Source organism: Physeter macrocephalus, chromosome 8, assembly GCF_002837175.3.
Source record: "Physeter macrocephalus isolate SW-GA chromosome 8, ASM283717v5, whole genome shotgun sequence".
NCBI classification, from domain to species: domain Eukaryota; kingdom Metazoa; phylum Chordata; class Mammalia; order Artiodactyla; family Physeteridae; genus Physeter; species Physeter macrocephalus.
In genome coordinates this window covers 80,294,049-80,306,356 of record NC_041221.1, presented here as the reverse complement: position 1 = coordinate 80,306,356, position 12,308 = coordinate 80,294,049, and the positions used below count along the sequence as shown (strand labels likewise).

General features: G+C 37.5%; 1 protein-coding gene across 6 annotated transcripts in view; it reads left to right on the top strand.

The window, feature by feature from the left end:
* The window catches only part of HOMER1 (homer scaffold protein 1), a 125,540-nt gene that overhangs the window by 101,063 nt on the left and 12,169 nt on the right, over positions 1-12,308 (top strand). For 5 of the 6 annotated variants that reach the window (XM_007102958.4, XM_028493020.2, XM_007102957.4 and 2 more), the window contains 2 exons: positions 2,230-2,340; positions 3,192-3,272. In XM_007102958.4, the coding sequence (XP_007103020.1) occupies positions 2,230-2,340; positions 3,192-3,272 (192 nt within the window). Of the gene's footprint in view, positions 1-2,229; positions 2,341-3,191; positions 3,273-3,373; positions 3,551-12,308 lie in introns of those variants that run through there. The other variant, XM_028493021.2, reaches the window with a different exon arrangement.

The window sequence follows — 12,308 nt, the reverse complement described above, 5'->3', positions numbered from 1 at the left end:
CACAGCTTAGCTCTTTCAGCCTCTAGCTTCTCTCCCATACTGCTGAACTCCTTGGATTCCTACTTTTACATGTTCAGTTCAGAAGTCAGGCAAAGATTTAAGGGGTGTCTATATGCTTTTTAGAGGTCTTTTTTTCATACAGTTCCCTGAATTTCTAGGTGCTTAAGCTGTTCTGAGGCATCCCCAACTCCTCAGACTCCTTGAGAAAATAAGATCTCAGGTTTTTGCTTGAGTTCTAGTCAGGCAACTCCCAGACTGCACAGTGCCTTCAGGCAAAAAGATGTGTAAATGTGTATCTCACCCAGTATGATGCTTTCTTTCAGTCTTTTGTCCAATTTGGTCATTCACCAGGGCCTTCTAACAGTTGATGTTTACATTTGCCCGTTATTTGCAATTGTTATCTGAGGGAAAGGTAATCCAGTAAAAGCTACTCCATCATTATCAAAACTAGAACTCCTCGTGAGGAATATACTACCTAATTGAGCAAAGAAAACTAATATATATTAAACAATAAGGAAATAATTCCCAAGATTTTTGAACAGATGTTCAGTGTTGTGGACCAGAGGTCAGGAGAGCCTTGAGCACTTGAGTAGATAGGAATGGCTTTCTAGAGAAGTGCATTCTGACCTGAGAGTTGAGGGTTTGGTTAGTTTTGAATGGTTTTCAAAGATAAGAGAAGACATTCTAGTTAAGTCAACAAGATGGATATGAGCATGGTTTGTTCTTAGGACAAGGAGATTTGCCTGCTTTTAGATGAAAGTGCATAACTAGATGTCTTGGGCAATGAGATGTTTAAGTAGTTTGTGGCTAGTTTATGGAGGACCTGAGAGTTTAGATTTGATGCTATGAAAAAGATGAGCCATTGAAAGGCTTTTATTGGGACAGTCACACAATGAAAGATGGATATTAGCAGTTTGCAGAAGAGATTAAAAATAGACAAAGGATATAATTAGGTCCACTGGCAGGTCATTGTTTTTGTTTACACCTGGATGATAAGGGTCTGCACAAGGCTATTAGAGCATGAATAGAAAGCAAGAATGTGATATGAGAGGTAGAGTGACAGAATATGGAGGTTAATTCAATACTTGGAAAATGTGAGGGAGAGAGATTTGCTGTTTCCTTAGTAGTCTACAATTTATTATATTCTAGTCAATCAAAATGTATGAGATCCTGACATGTGTAAAGAGCTTTGATAAGGTGTGTGTGTGTTAATGTTGACTTCTGTCTATTTTGACTGTTTTGGGATGGTATAACTTTTAGGGATAATGCTGTTCTCTGTTCTCTCAAAAAAATAGCAAGTGCACATTAGAAGTTATGTTGCTCTCTGGACCCTCAGTAAATTTGTATTGAGTAGAGAATTGTTCTCTTTTGCTCTGAGAACAAATTGATGTGAAGATATTCTAGTATCAAATGATTTAAGTTGTATTTTAAGCATATCTTTTCTTCCAGATTCCTCTACATTTTAGAAATGTCTTCGAAAAATTTTTTCACTTCTGCAAGGCCAGTTTTCAGAACCCATATTTAATTTGAAGGCTACAGATGGAGGGCAGATGGCTGATTTTGAACTTGTTTTCAGAAGAAATTTTTAAAGAAGACTTTCATTACAAGGGTTCTCTACTGTCATTAATCACTTAATTTAAGTTTTCCTAACCTTTTCATGCCAAGTCTAATTATTTCCTTTGGTCTTTTTCCTTAGTCCTAAATTGATTTTTCTTTTAATTTTTAAATTTTATTTATTTATTTTTGGCTGCGTTGGGTCTTCATTGCTGCGTGCAGGCTTCCTCTAGTTGCAGCAAGCAGGGGCTACTCTTCATTATGGTGCGCAGGCCTCTCATCGTGGTGGCTTCTCTTGTTGCGGTGCACGGGCTTCAGTAGTTGCAGCACACAGGCTCAGTAGTTGTGGCTCTCGGGCTCTAGAGTGCAGGCTCAGTAGTTGTGGCACAGGGGTTAGTTGCTCCATGGCATGTGGGATCTTCCCGGACCAGAGGTGAAACCTGTGTCCCCTGCATTGACAGCGGATTCTTAACCACTGTGCCACCAGGGAAGTCCCCTAAATTGATATTTTTAAAGAATCAATTCTATTCATTATACCGTGTCAATATTTCTCAAAATTAATTTTGATATATTGATTCAAAATTCATTAGTCATCTATCAGGGACTTAAATGTCTTCAGCAAGAAATCCTTTGAAATTGTCATGTAATTTAATCTGTGTTCTCATTTAATTTTAGGTTACTGAGCTTGAATGTGTTAGTAGTCAAGCAAATGCGGTGCATACCCATAAGTCAGAATTAAATCAGACAATACAAGAATTGGAAGAGACACTGAAAGTGAAGGAAGAGGTATTTGCTACTTCTCACTTGTCTGTAATCTCACTAAAATATGTGTACAAACATTACAGTCTATGTCAGATTTAAAGGTACTTTATGCAGTAAGGTCAGGTTGTGGGGTATTTTTATTTTTTTATTTATTTTTTATTTTTTTCGGTATGCGGGCCCTCATTGTTGTGGCCTCTCCCGTTGCGGAGCGCAGGCTCCGGACGCGCAGGCTCAGCGGCCATGGCTCACGGGCCTAGCCGCTCTGCGGCATGTGGGATCTTCCCGGACCTGGGCACGAACCCGTGTCCCCTGCATCAGCAGGCGGATTCTCAGCCACTGCGCCACCAGGGAAGCCCTGTGGGGTATTTTTAGGATGAAATTTTTCTTGAGTGATATTAAGCTTGTTCATATTTTTCCCATCCCTGTGTCTGTTGTTATGAACTACAGTGAGGCAGTCAGACTGAGATACTGCCTCTTGCCCTCTGTATGAGAGTTGCATTCATACAATCAACAGAAAACCATTAGAAGTTAAATGAATTTTACAAGCTGTTCCTTTGTCTAGTTTCCAGTCAAAAGATTTAATATCCCAGGAAAGAATTATATCCACAAAGCTTGAAGCAACCTTAAAATGTTCAGACTGCTGTTTCTAAGCAGTGCTGTACCAAAGCAACCAAGCTGATTTGTTGCTTAAGATTATGCTCTACTAGACAACATACCCATAAAGATGAATTTACCCCTTGAAATCAGTATAAAGGAATGTTTTTTAAGTCATCTTTTTTCTAAGGACTGGGACAATAATTTCAGGGAAAAATAAGGCCTTCTCTTTCCTTGATATAGTTAAAATATTGTTGAAGACATTGCTCTACTTTTTCTAGGAAATAGAAAGATTAAAACAAGAAATTGATAATGCCAGAGAACTACAAGAACAGAGGGACTCTTTGACTCAGAAACTACAGGTGAGCTATAATAAAATTTTTTATTCATTTCTGCATAAATGAGAGTCATCAATCATTCTTTCACTTAGTAATGACTTTTTTTCTGCAACTCCATTTTGTAGGTTATTGGTCACTTTTCTTTTCCAGGACTTCTGATTCATGCCTCATCATTGATTTTTCAAAAATTACTTGATAACTTCATCTACGTAGCTTATCATCATAGACGGTCATTTTATAAATTGTCTTTAGTAAATTATTTTAGAAACGTCTACTTTTTAACATAAAAAGTACTCTGAACTTAAAGAAAATTTCTCAGATGGATTATATTCAGTTTTGGAATTCTGCTCATTTTTTTTCACTCTGAAATAATGTATGAATTACAGCAGTAGTTGTGCTCTAATGGAAATCAAGGTAGTGTTCTTTTTCTTTCTTTGCCCTAACTAATTTTACTCACTTTTCTCTGCATAAATAGTATGCTTCCTGACTCTAATTCACATATACATATCCTTTGTCAGTGGTAATCAGCCTTGGTTGGGGAAGATTTCTCAAAATTACAACCCAAATCTCCTGCTGCCAGCTCAGGCACTTTTCTTATACCCCATGACCTCAAGAAGGGTTAGGACCACTTCAGGGTTTGGAATAGTTATAAATGTATGTATAAAGTGATGAATTTGGGACAAAGGGTGATAAGTGGGACCTGAAAGCCTAGGATTGGAAAGAGTACCTAGATTATTATAAGAATGACCAACATTTATTGAGTGCTTACTATGTACCAGATACTGTGATTTACTTATATGATGCATTTAATCCATAGAACAGTCATATGAGGAAACTAAGGCTTGGATAAGTTAACTTGTCCAACCTACATTTAAATGAGCGCAAGTTCTGTAACAGAGACCCTTCATAAAACAAACAGTTTCTTTATATGAAATGAGATATTTCCTTCTTTCTCTCCCATCACTGACTTTCAGCAGTCTGGGAAAAATGAAGCTGCTTGTTTTGGTCTGCCCTATTAAACAGTGTTCCTATATTTAACCATTTGTGTAGATTAGTGGTTCTCAACTGGGGGTAGTTTTGTGCCCCAGGGGATATTCAGCAATGTGTGGAGACATTTTTGATTTTCACAGCTAGGGTAGTGGAATTGATATTTAGTAAATTGAAGCCAAGGTTGCTACTGAACATTGAATTATCCAGCCCAAAATTTCAAGAGTGCCAAAGTTGAGAAAACCTTGGTGTAGAATTAAAATATGAAACATGTAAGCAGGTAATCAGGGCTGGAAGAAATGGGGGAAATGCAGACTAGTTTTGTCTTTTGTTTTGGTTTGGCTCCCATTGTTTAATTACTTGCTTTGATACAGGCAGTTGCTAAGAACTTACATATATTAGCTCTAACTCTCACAGTAACAGGTGTGGTATCCCCATTTTCAAAGAGAAGGCAGCAGTTTAGAGGTGTTAACAAGTTTAATTAAAGCACTTAGAAAGTAGTGAAGCCTAGATTTGTTTTGATTCTAAAATCTCTGTTCTTTCTGCATTACCACACTGTTTCAGCAGCCAAGCATCCAAGCCATCCCTAACAATTCTTGGGAGATTTTTTTTTCAGTTATGTATACATTTACATTGTCCCAGAGAAACCAAGAAATGATTTATTCATATCAAACTTCTAAGTGTATTTCATCATTGATTGAGCAGTAATTGAATCTTACAACTGGCACCTAGAATTGTGACTGTCAATTCTTACCTGTTCTTTCACTGAATATCAAAAATACTTATCAAGACAGCCTACCTGGAATAGGACAGAGAAACTTTCAGAAAACCTAAGGGTGAATTCTAAAAGGCCAAGCCACAGAAATAACCTGTATTTTTTCCAATTTGAAGAAAGTTCCTCCTTTATAGCCTGGCCCCTCCTACCTAAACATCTGCTTGTCAAAAGTTCCAACACTCTTGAACCTCCATTCATAAATTCAGTCCAAAAAATTGGGATCATTAAATATTTGGAATGGTAGAGGAACTTTGAAATTGCAGTGCATGGATTTGGATTGTAGGTATGGATATGGATAAAAAAATTGTAGTTATGGGTAAATTAAAAATAGTATGATATGATTTTTCCAATTTGCAAGTGTTTTTTTCCTCAAATGTCAATGTAACATATGCTCATTGTAAAAAATTTAGAAAAATGTAATTTAGCAGGGAAAAGAACCCCATAATCCCATCATCCTAAGGCCAAGTGTTTAGAATTTTCTTCCCCCATTGTTTCTTTGGATAACTTTTTCTTTATGTGAGACACATAGATACCAATTTGTTGTCTTACTTTGCTAACTTAACATTATGTCATAAGCTGCATATGTCATATGGCTGTATCGTGTTCTCCTATATAGATGCACCATAATTTTCTTCCAACATTCTTACAGGGATGGTTATTTGTTTTCAATGTTAGCTATAATAAATAATGTCATAATGAATCTTTTTACATAATCCTTGCCTTTCTCATTATTTCTTTAAGATGAGATTTTTAAGAAGAATTACTAGGTGTCAATGTTTTTAAATTACTTATGCTGAGAAATTGATGTCAGGAACAGCAGGATACCCTCTGGATATTGGTCTCCTCCCATCTTTGCTGTCTGATAAGGAACAAAGGGATAGCTTACTATTTTTTTAGTATTATCATTTTTTTTGATTACGAGTTTTCCATATGCTTATTGTCATCTTTCTGTATCTTTTTTTTTTTTTTTTTTGTGGCATGCGGGCCTCCCTCTGTTGTGGCCTCTCCCATTGCGGAGCACAGGCTCCGGACGCGCAGGCTCAGCGGCCATGGCTCACGGGCCCAGCCGCTCCGCGGCATGTGGGATCCTCCCAGACCGGGGCGCGAACCCGGTTCCCCTGCATCGGCAGACGGACGTGCAACCACTGCGCCACCAGGGAAGCCCCAATCTTTCTGTATCTTGAAGGCACCAAGTACATTTTCACCTTAGAGTACCTGGCGTATCCTTGCCTGGAGGTCTAAGCCCCCAGATCTTCAAATGCACTGGTTTCTAATGTAATTTACATCTTGGCTCACATGTTAATTTCTCTGATTTCCCAATTTAAGCACTACTTTGCAGGCCACCACGCCCCCTCCCCCAGTACTCTTTATAATATTACCATGTCTTATTTTCCTTGTAGCAGTTATCACCGTATGAAATGATCTTGTTTTTTTTTAAATTTTTAAAATATTTATTTATTTATTTATTTATGGCTGCGTTGGGTCGTAGTTGTGGCATGCAGGATCTTTCATTGCAACATGTGGGCTTCTCTGTAGTTGTGGCGCGCGGGCTCCAGAGTGCGCAGGCTCCGTAGTTGCAGCGCGCAGGCTCCAGAGCGCGTGGGCTCTGTAGTTGTGGCACGTGGGCTCTCTAGCTGTGGTGCACAGGCTCAGTAGTTGCAGCATGTGGGATCTTAGTTTCCCAACCAGGGATCAAACCTGCATCCCCTGCATTGGAAGGAGGATTCTCAACCACCAGGGAAGTCCGAATGATCTTGTTTTTTAAATTTATTTTTAAACTTTTTATTTTGAAGAAATTTCACACTTACAGAAAAGTTGCATGAATAAGACAGAGATTTTTCATGTCCCTTTCACCCACATCCCCCAGATGTTAACATCTTTGCCATATTTGTTTTGTTTTATCATTATGAAACTCTATATATATTCATATTTTTTTCTAAATGTTTGAGAATAAGTTCCAAATATGCCATCCCTTTGCCTCTAAATACTTTAATGTATATTTTCTTTTTTTCATATTTAATTTTTTAAATTAATTTTATTGGAGTATAGTTGATTTACAATGCTGTGTTAGTTTCTGCTGTACAGCAAAGGGAGTCAGTTATACATATACATATCCACTCTTTTTTAGATTATTTTCCCATATAGGTCATGACAGAGTACTGAGTAGAGTTCCCTGTGCTATACAGTAGGCTCTTATTATCTATTTTATAGAGAGTAGTGTGTATATGTCAATCCCAGCCTCCCAATTTATTGCCCCCCTTTCCCCTTTGGTAACCATAAGTTTGTTTTCCACATCTGTGACTCTATTTCTGTTTTGTAAATAAGTTCATTTGTACCATTTTTTTAGATTCCACATATAAGCGATATCATATGATATTTGTCTTTCTCTGTCTGACTTCACTCAGTATGACAATCTCTTCAATGTGTTTTTTCTAAGAGTAGGACAGTCTCTTAGATAACCATCAAAATCAAGAAATTATCTAAAGACTTTATTCAAATTCCCATAATTGTCCTAATAATCCTCCTTATAACAAAATTTTTAAAATTGTTTTTCTGGTCCAGGATTCATTCCAGGATCACAAGTTGCATTTAGTTGTCATGTCTATTTATTTTGTTGTTTAAATTGTCCCAGATTTGGCAAGTGGGAACCTTTTTAATCCTGCTTCTTTGTCCTTTGGATGTGACCCTATCATTTTTTAAAGAACTTCATGTTTTAGCTCAGCTAGCTATTCCTAGTTGTATTTATCAGCTTCAGCCTTGAAATTAGCTATTTCTTCAAAGAACAATTTCTTTTAGCAAAGTTTGACGTTTAGAAACCAAGTTCTGGGCACAAGATATACCTTTTACTATTGAGATGTCATTGTTTCTAGGCCCTATTCATGATCAGAGCTAGAAGTACACACATAGCACATTATGTCCATTACAATAGCTATATTGAAAAAAACAACCCTGAAATCATACTCATACCTCCTACTGCAGTCCAGTACTATGGAGTTCATTTTAGCATTCCCCATTTTCCTGTTAGTAACTCCTTTCCCCAATATTGTTATAAAGCAGAAACTAACACACCATTGTGAAGCAATTATACTCCAATAAAGATGTTAAATAAATAAAACACAAAAAAAGAAACCACAATATGTTTATTTGCTTGCTTAGTCCTTGAAAGCACAGAAAGTAGTTTCTAATTCATACCACTGCCAAAACAACAACAACAAAACCCTACTAACTAGAGATCAGTATTCTTTTTGTCCTTAGCCTGTGTTCAAAAGTTAGGTTAGTTCTTCCACTCCCCCTTTTCAATTGGTTAGTTATTCATTTGAAACACATTTATGTTCATTTGTTTCTTATTATATTCCATTTTAGTTTTTCTTCCCCATTCTTCTTTATTTTGTATTTGTATGCATTTACAGAGCATATGAAACATTAACATGGTTCTAAAAGTCAGAACTATTCAGGAAGATATCTTCAGGGACACATCATCCTGTCCAATCCTGTCTACCCCCATTCTTGACCCCCATTCCCAGCTGCCCCCTGTGGTAACCAATCTCATTAGTTTCTCGTTTATCCTTTCTGTGTTTCTTTTTACACAAATGAACAGATATGTCTCTTTCTTAATTTCCTCCCCTTTTTTTCCTATACAAATGGTAACATACTCTAGATTACTCTTCCGCACTTTGCTTTTTTTTTAATCTAAGGTATGTCCTGGAAATCACTTTATGTCCTGTCCGTTCATAGAGACCTTGTTCATTCTTTTTTTTTTTAGCTGTATAGTACTTCATTTGCATGTGTGATAGTTTTTTCAACCACACTCCTTTATATGGGTATTTAGGTTGTTTCCAGTATTTTGTAGCAGTACTACAATAAATAATCTTGTGCATAGGTGTTTTGTTATTGTTGGAGGTGTATCTACAGGGTGAACTCTTAGAAGTGAGATTTCTAAGTGAGAAGATCATGTAGTCAAATTCCTCTCCATGATGGGTTATGCCAGTTTTCCCTTGTATCATCAGTGTGAGAGAATGCCTGTTTCTCTACAGCCTCACCAACAAAATGTGTTCTCGTACTTTTTTTTTTCTTTTACGGTATGTGGGCCTCTCACTGTTGTGGCCTCTCCCGTTGTGGAGCACAGGCTCTGGACGTGCAGGCTCAGCAGCCATGGCTCACGGGCCTAGCCGCTCCGCGGCATGTGGGATCTCCCCGGACCGGGGCACGAACCCATGTCCCCTGCATCGGCAGGTGGACTCTCAACCACTGCGCCTCCACGGAAGCCCATTCTCGTACTTTTTTAACTTGTGGCAATGTATGATAGGTGAGAAATGATAGTTTTAATTTGTGTATCCCATATTATGAGTGAGATTAAACATCTTTCATAAGCTTAAAGGCCATTTCGGTATCTTTTTGTACCTATGTAGATTGTGTATTCTTGTCTTTGCCCTTTTTTGATCCTTCTTCCACAAAATTTCAAGAGTTCTTTATATATCTGCAATTATATGTTACAAGTATTTTCTCCCAGTTTGTCAATGTTTTTGACTTTGCGTAAGATGGTCGTGTTGTTTTATGTAGTAGTCAAATATATCATTCTTTTCTTTCATTGCTCTAGCTGTCAATCATAGTTAGATATAGCTCTTTTACAAACTCAAATCATATGGGAATCCATCCATATTTCCCTTTAATACTTCTGTGGTTTCATTTTTTATATTGAGATCTCTGAGTCATTTGGGGTTTGTCCTTCTGTGTGTGGTTTGAGATATGGATCTAACTTTATCTTTTTCCAAATGTCTATCTACTTATCACTACCATTTATTTAAAACTTTATCCTTTTTTCCAGAGATTTGAGATATTCAATTTCCATGTGTGTTTTGGTGTACATCTGGACTTCCTATTCTATTCTACTAGTCACTCTTATCTATTCCTAGTACCACACTGCTTTAATTGTAGAGGCTTTACAGTATGTTTTAATATCTCATAAGGCCAATCAGTCTCATAACCTTCCTTTTTCATTGTTTTTTAAATATATTCTTACATGTTTATTTTTCCATACAAATTTTAGTATTAACGTTAGTACCAGTTTTAGTGTCAATGAAAAGTTTAGCTCTATAAAAAATTTCATTGGGATTGCTTAAAATTTATAATGCTAGTTTAGCAGAAGTGTGGTTTCCATCCTATCCAAGAACAAGGGATGTCTTCTTATTTGTTCACATCTACTTTTGTGTTTTTCAGGAGCATTTTAGGGTTTTCATGCTGTGAATTTGGCATGTTTCTTGTTTATTTGTAAATATTTAATCTTCTTTTTTCCTATTGAAAATGGAGTTTTCTCTACCATCATATCTTTTAATTGATTATTGTTTATATATTGGTTGGCCAAAAAGTTGATTTGGGTTTTTCCATAAGATGTTACGGAAAACCGGAATGAGCTTTTTGGCCATCCCAATATATGAAAGCTGCTGAATTCTGTTGCTAATTTTATATCCCTCTACCTTACTAAATTATTTCATTGTTTGGACTAGTTTTGTCATTTATTCCATTTACTCTCTAAGATTTCCTAGGTATACTAACATATAATCTGCAAATAGAAATAATTTTACTTCTTTTCTTCCAGTTCTTATGCCTCTGTTGATTTTTCCTGTTGAATTACACCTGATAAAAATACAGGTACAGGGCTTCCCTGGTGGCGCAGTGGTTGAGAGTCCGCCTGCCGATGCAGGGGACACGGGTTCGTGCCCCGGTCTGGGAAGATCCCACATGCCGCGGAGCGGCTAGACCCATGAGCCATGGCCACTGAGCCTGCGCATCCAGAGCCTGTGCTCTGCATTGGGAGAGGCCACAACAGTGAGAGGCCCGCGTACCACAAAAAAAAAAAAAAAATAGGTACAGAGGTGGAGTCAAGATGGCCTACTAGAAGGACGTGGAATTCGCGTCTCCTCACAACTAGGGCACCTACCAGGCACCAGTGGGGGACCACGGACACCTAAGGGGACAGGAGGAAGCCCCAGTGACCAGCTTGCAGGATCTTTGTTCCCAGGCCAGAGGTTGGGCCTAAGCTCCTGTGGTGGGAGCTCCAAGTCCAAACTGCTGGACTAACAGAGAACCTCAGACCCCGGGGAATATCAGTTGGAGTGAGGCCTCCCAGAGGTCCGCATCTCAGCACCAAGATCTGGCTCTTTTCAACTGACTGCAAACTCCAATGCTGGACATCTCAGACCAAACAACCAGTAAGACACAAATACAGCACCACCCATCAAAAAAAAAAAAACAAAAATGAAATAACAAAAAACAATGTTACAGATGAAGGAGCAAGGTAAAAAACTACAAGACCAAATAAATGAAGACAAAATAGGCAACCTCCCTGAAAAAGAATTCAGAATAATGATAATAAAGATGATCCAAAATCTCGGAAACAGTATGGAAAAAATACAAGAAACATTTAACAAGGATCTAGAAGAACTAAAGAGCAAACAAACAGTGATGAACAACACAAATACTGAAATTAAAAATACTCTGGAAGGAATCAATAACAGAACAACTAGGCAGAAGAACGGGTAAGTGAGCTAGAAGATAAAATGGTGGAAATAACTGCCAGGGAGCAGAATAAAGAAAAAAGAATGAAAAGAATTGAGGACAGTCTCAAAGACTTCTGGGACAACATTAAACACACCAACATTCGAATTATAGGGGTCCCAGAAGAAGAAGAGAAAAAGAAAGGGTCTGGGAAAATATTTGAAGAGATTATAGTTGAAAACTTTCCTAACATGGGAAAGGAAATAGTCAATCACGTCTAGGAAGCACAGAGAGTACCATGCAGGATAAACCCAAAGAGAAACACACTGAGACACATATTAATCAAGCTATCAAAAATTAAATACAAAGAAAACATATTAAAAGCAGCAAGGAAAAACAACAAATAACATACAAGGGAATCCCCATAAGGTTAACAGCTGATCTTTCAGCAGAAACTCTGCAAGCCAGAAGGGAGTGGCAGGACATATTTAAAGTGATGAAGGGGAAAAACGTACAACCAAGATTACTCTGCCCAGCAAGGATCTCATTCAGATTCGACGGAGAAATTAAAACCTTTACAGATAAGCAAAAGCTATGAGAATTCAGCACCACCAAACCAGCCTTACAACAAATGCTAAAGGAACTTCTCTAGGCAGGAAACACAAGAGAAGGAAAAGACCTACAATAACAAACCCAAAAAATTAAGAAAATGGTAATAGGAACATACATACCGATAATTACCTTAAATGTAAATGGATTAAATGCTCCAACCAAAAGACTGGCTGAATGGATACAAAAACAGG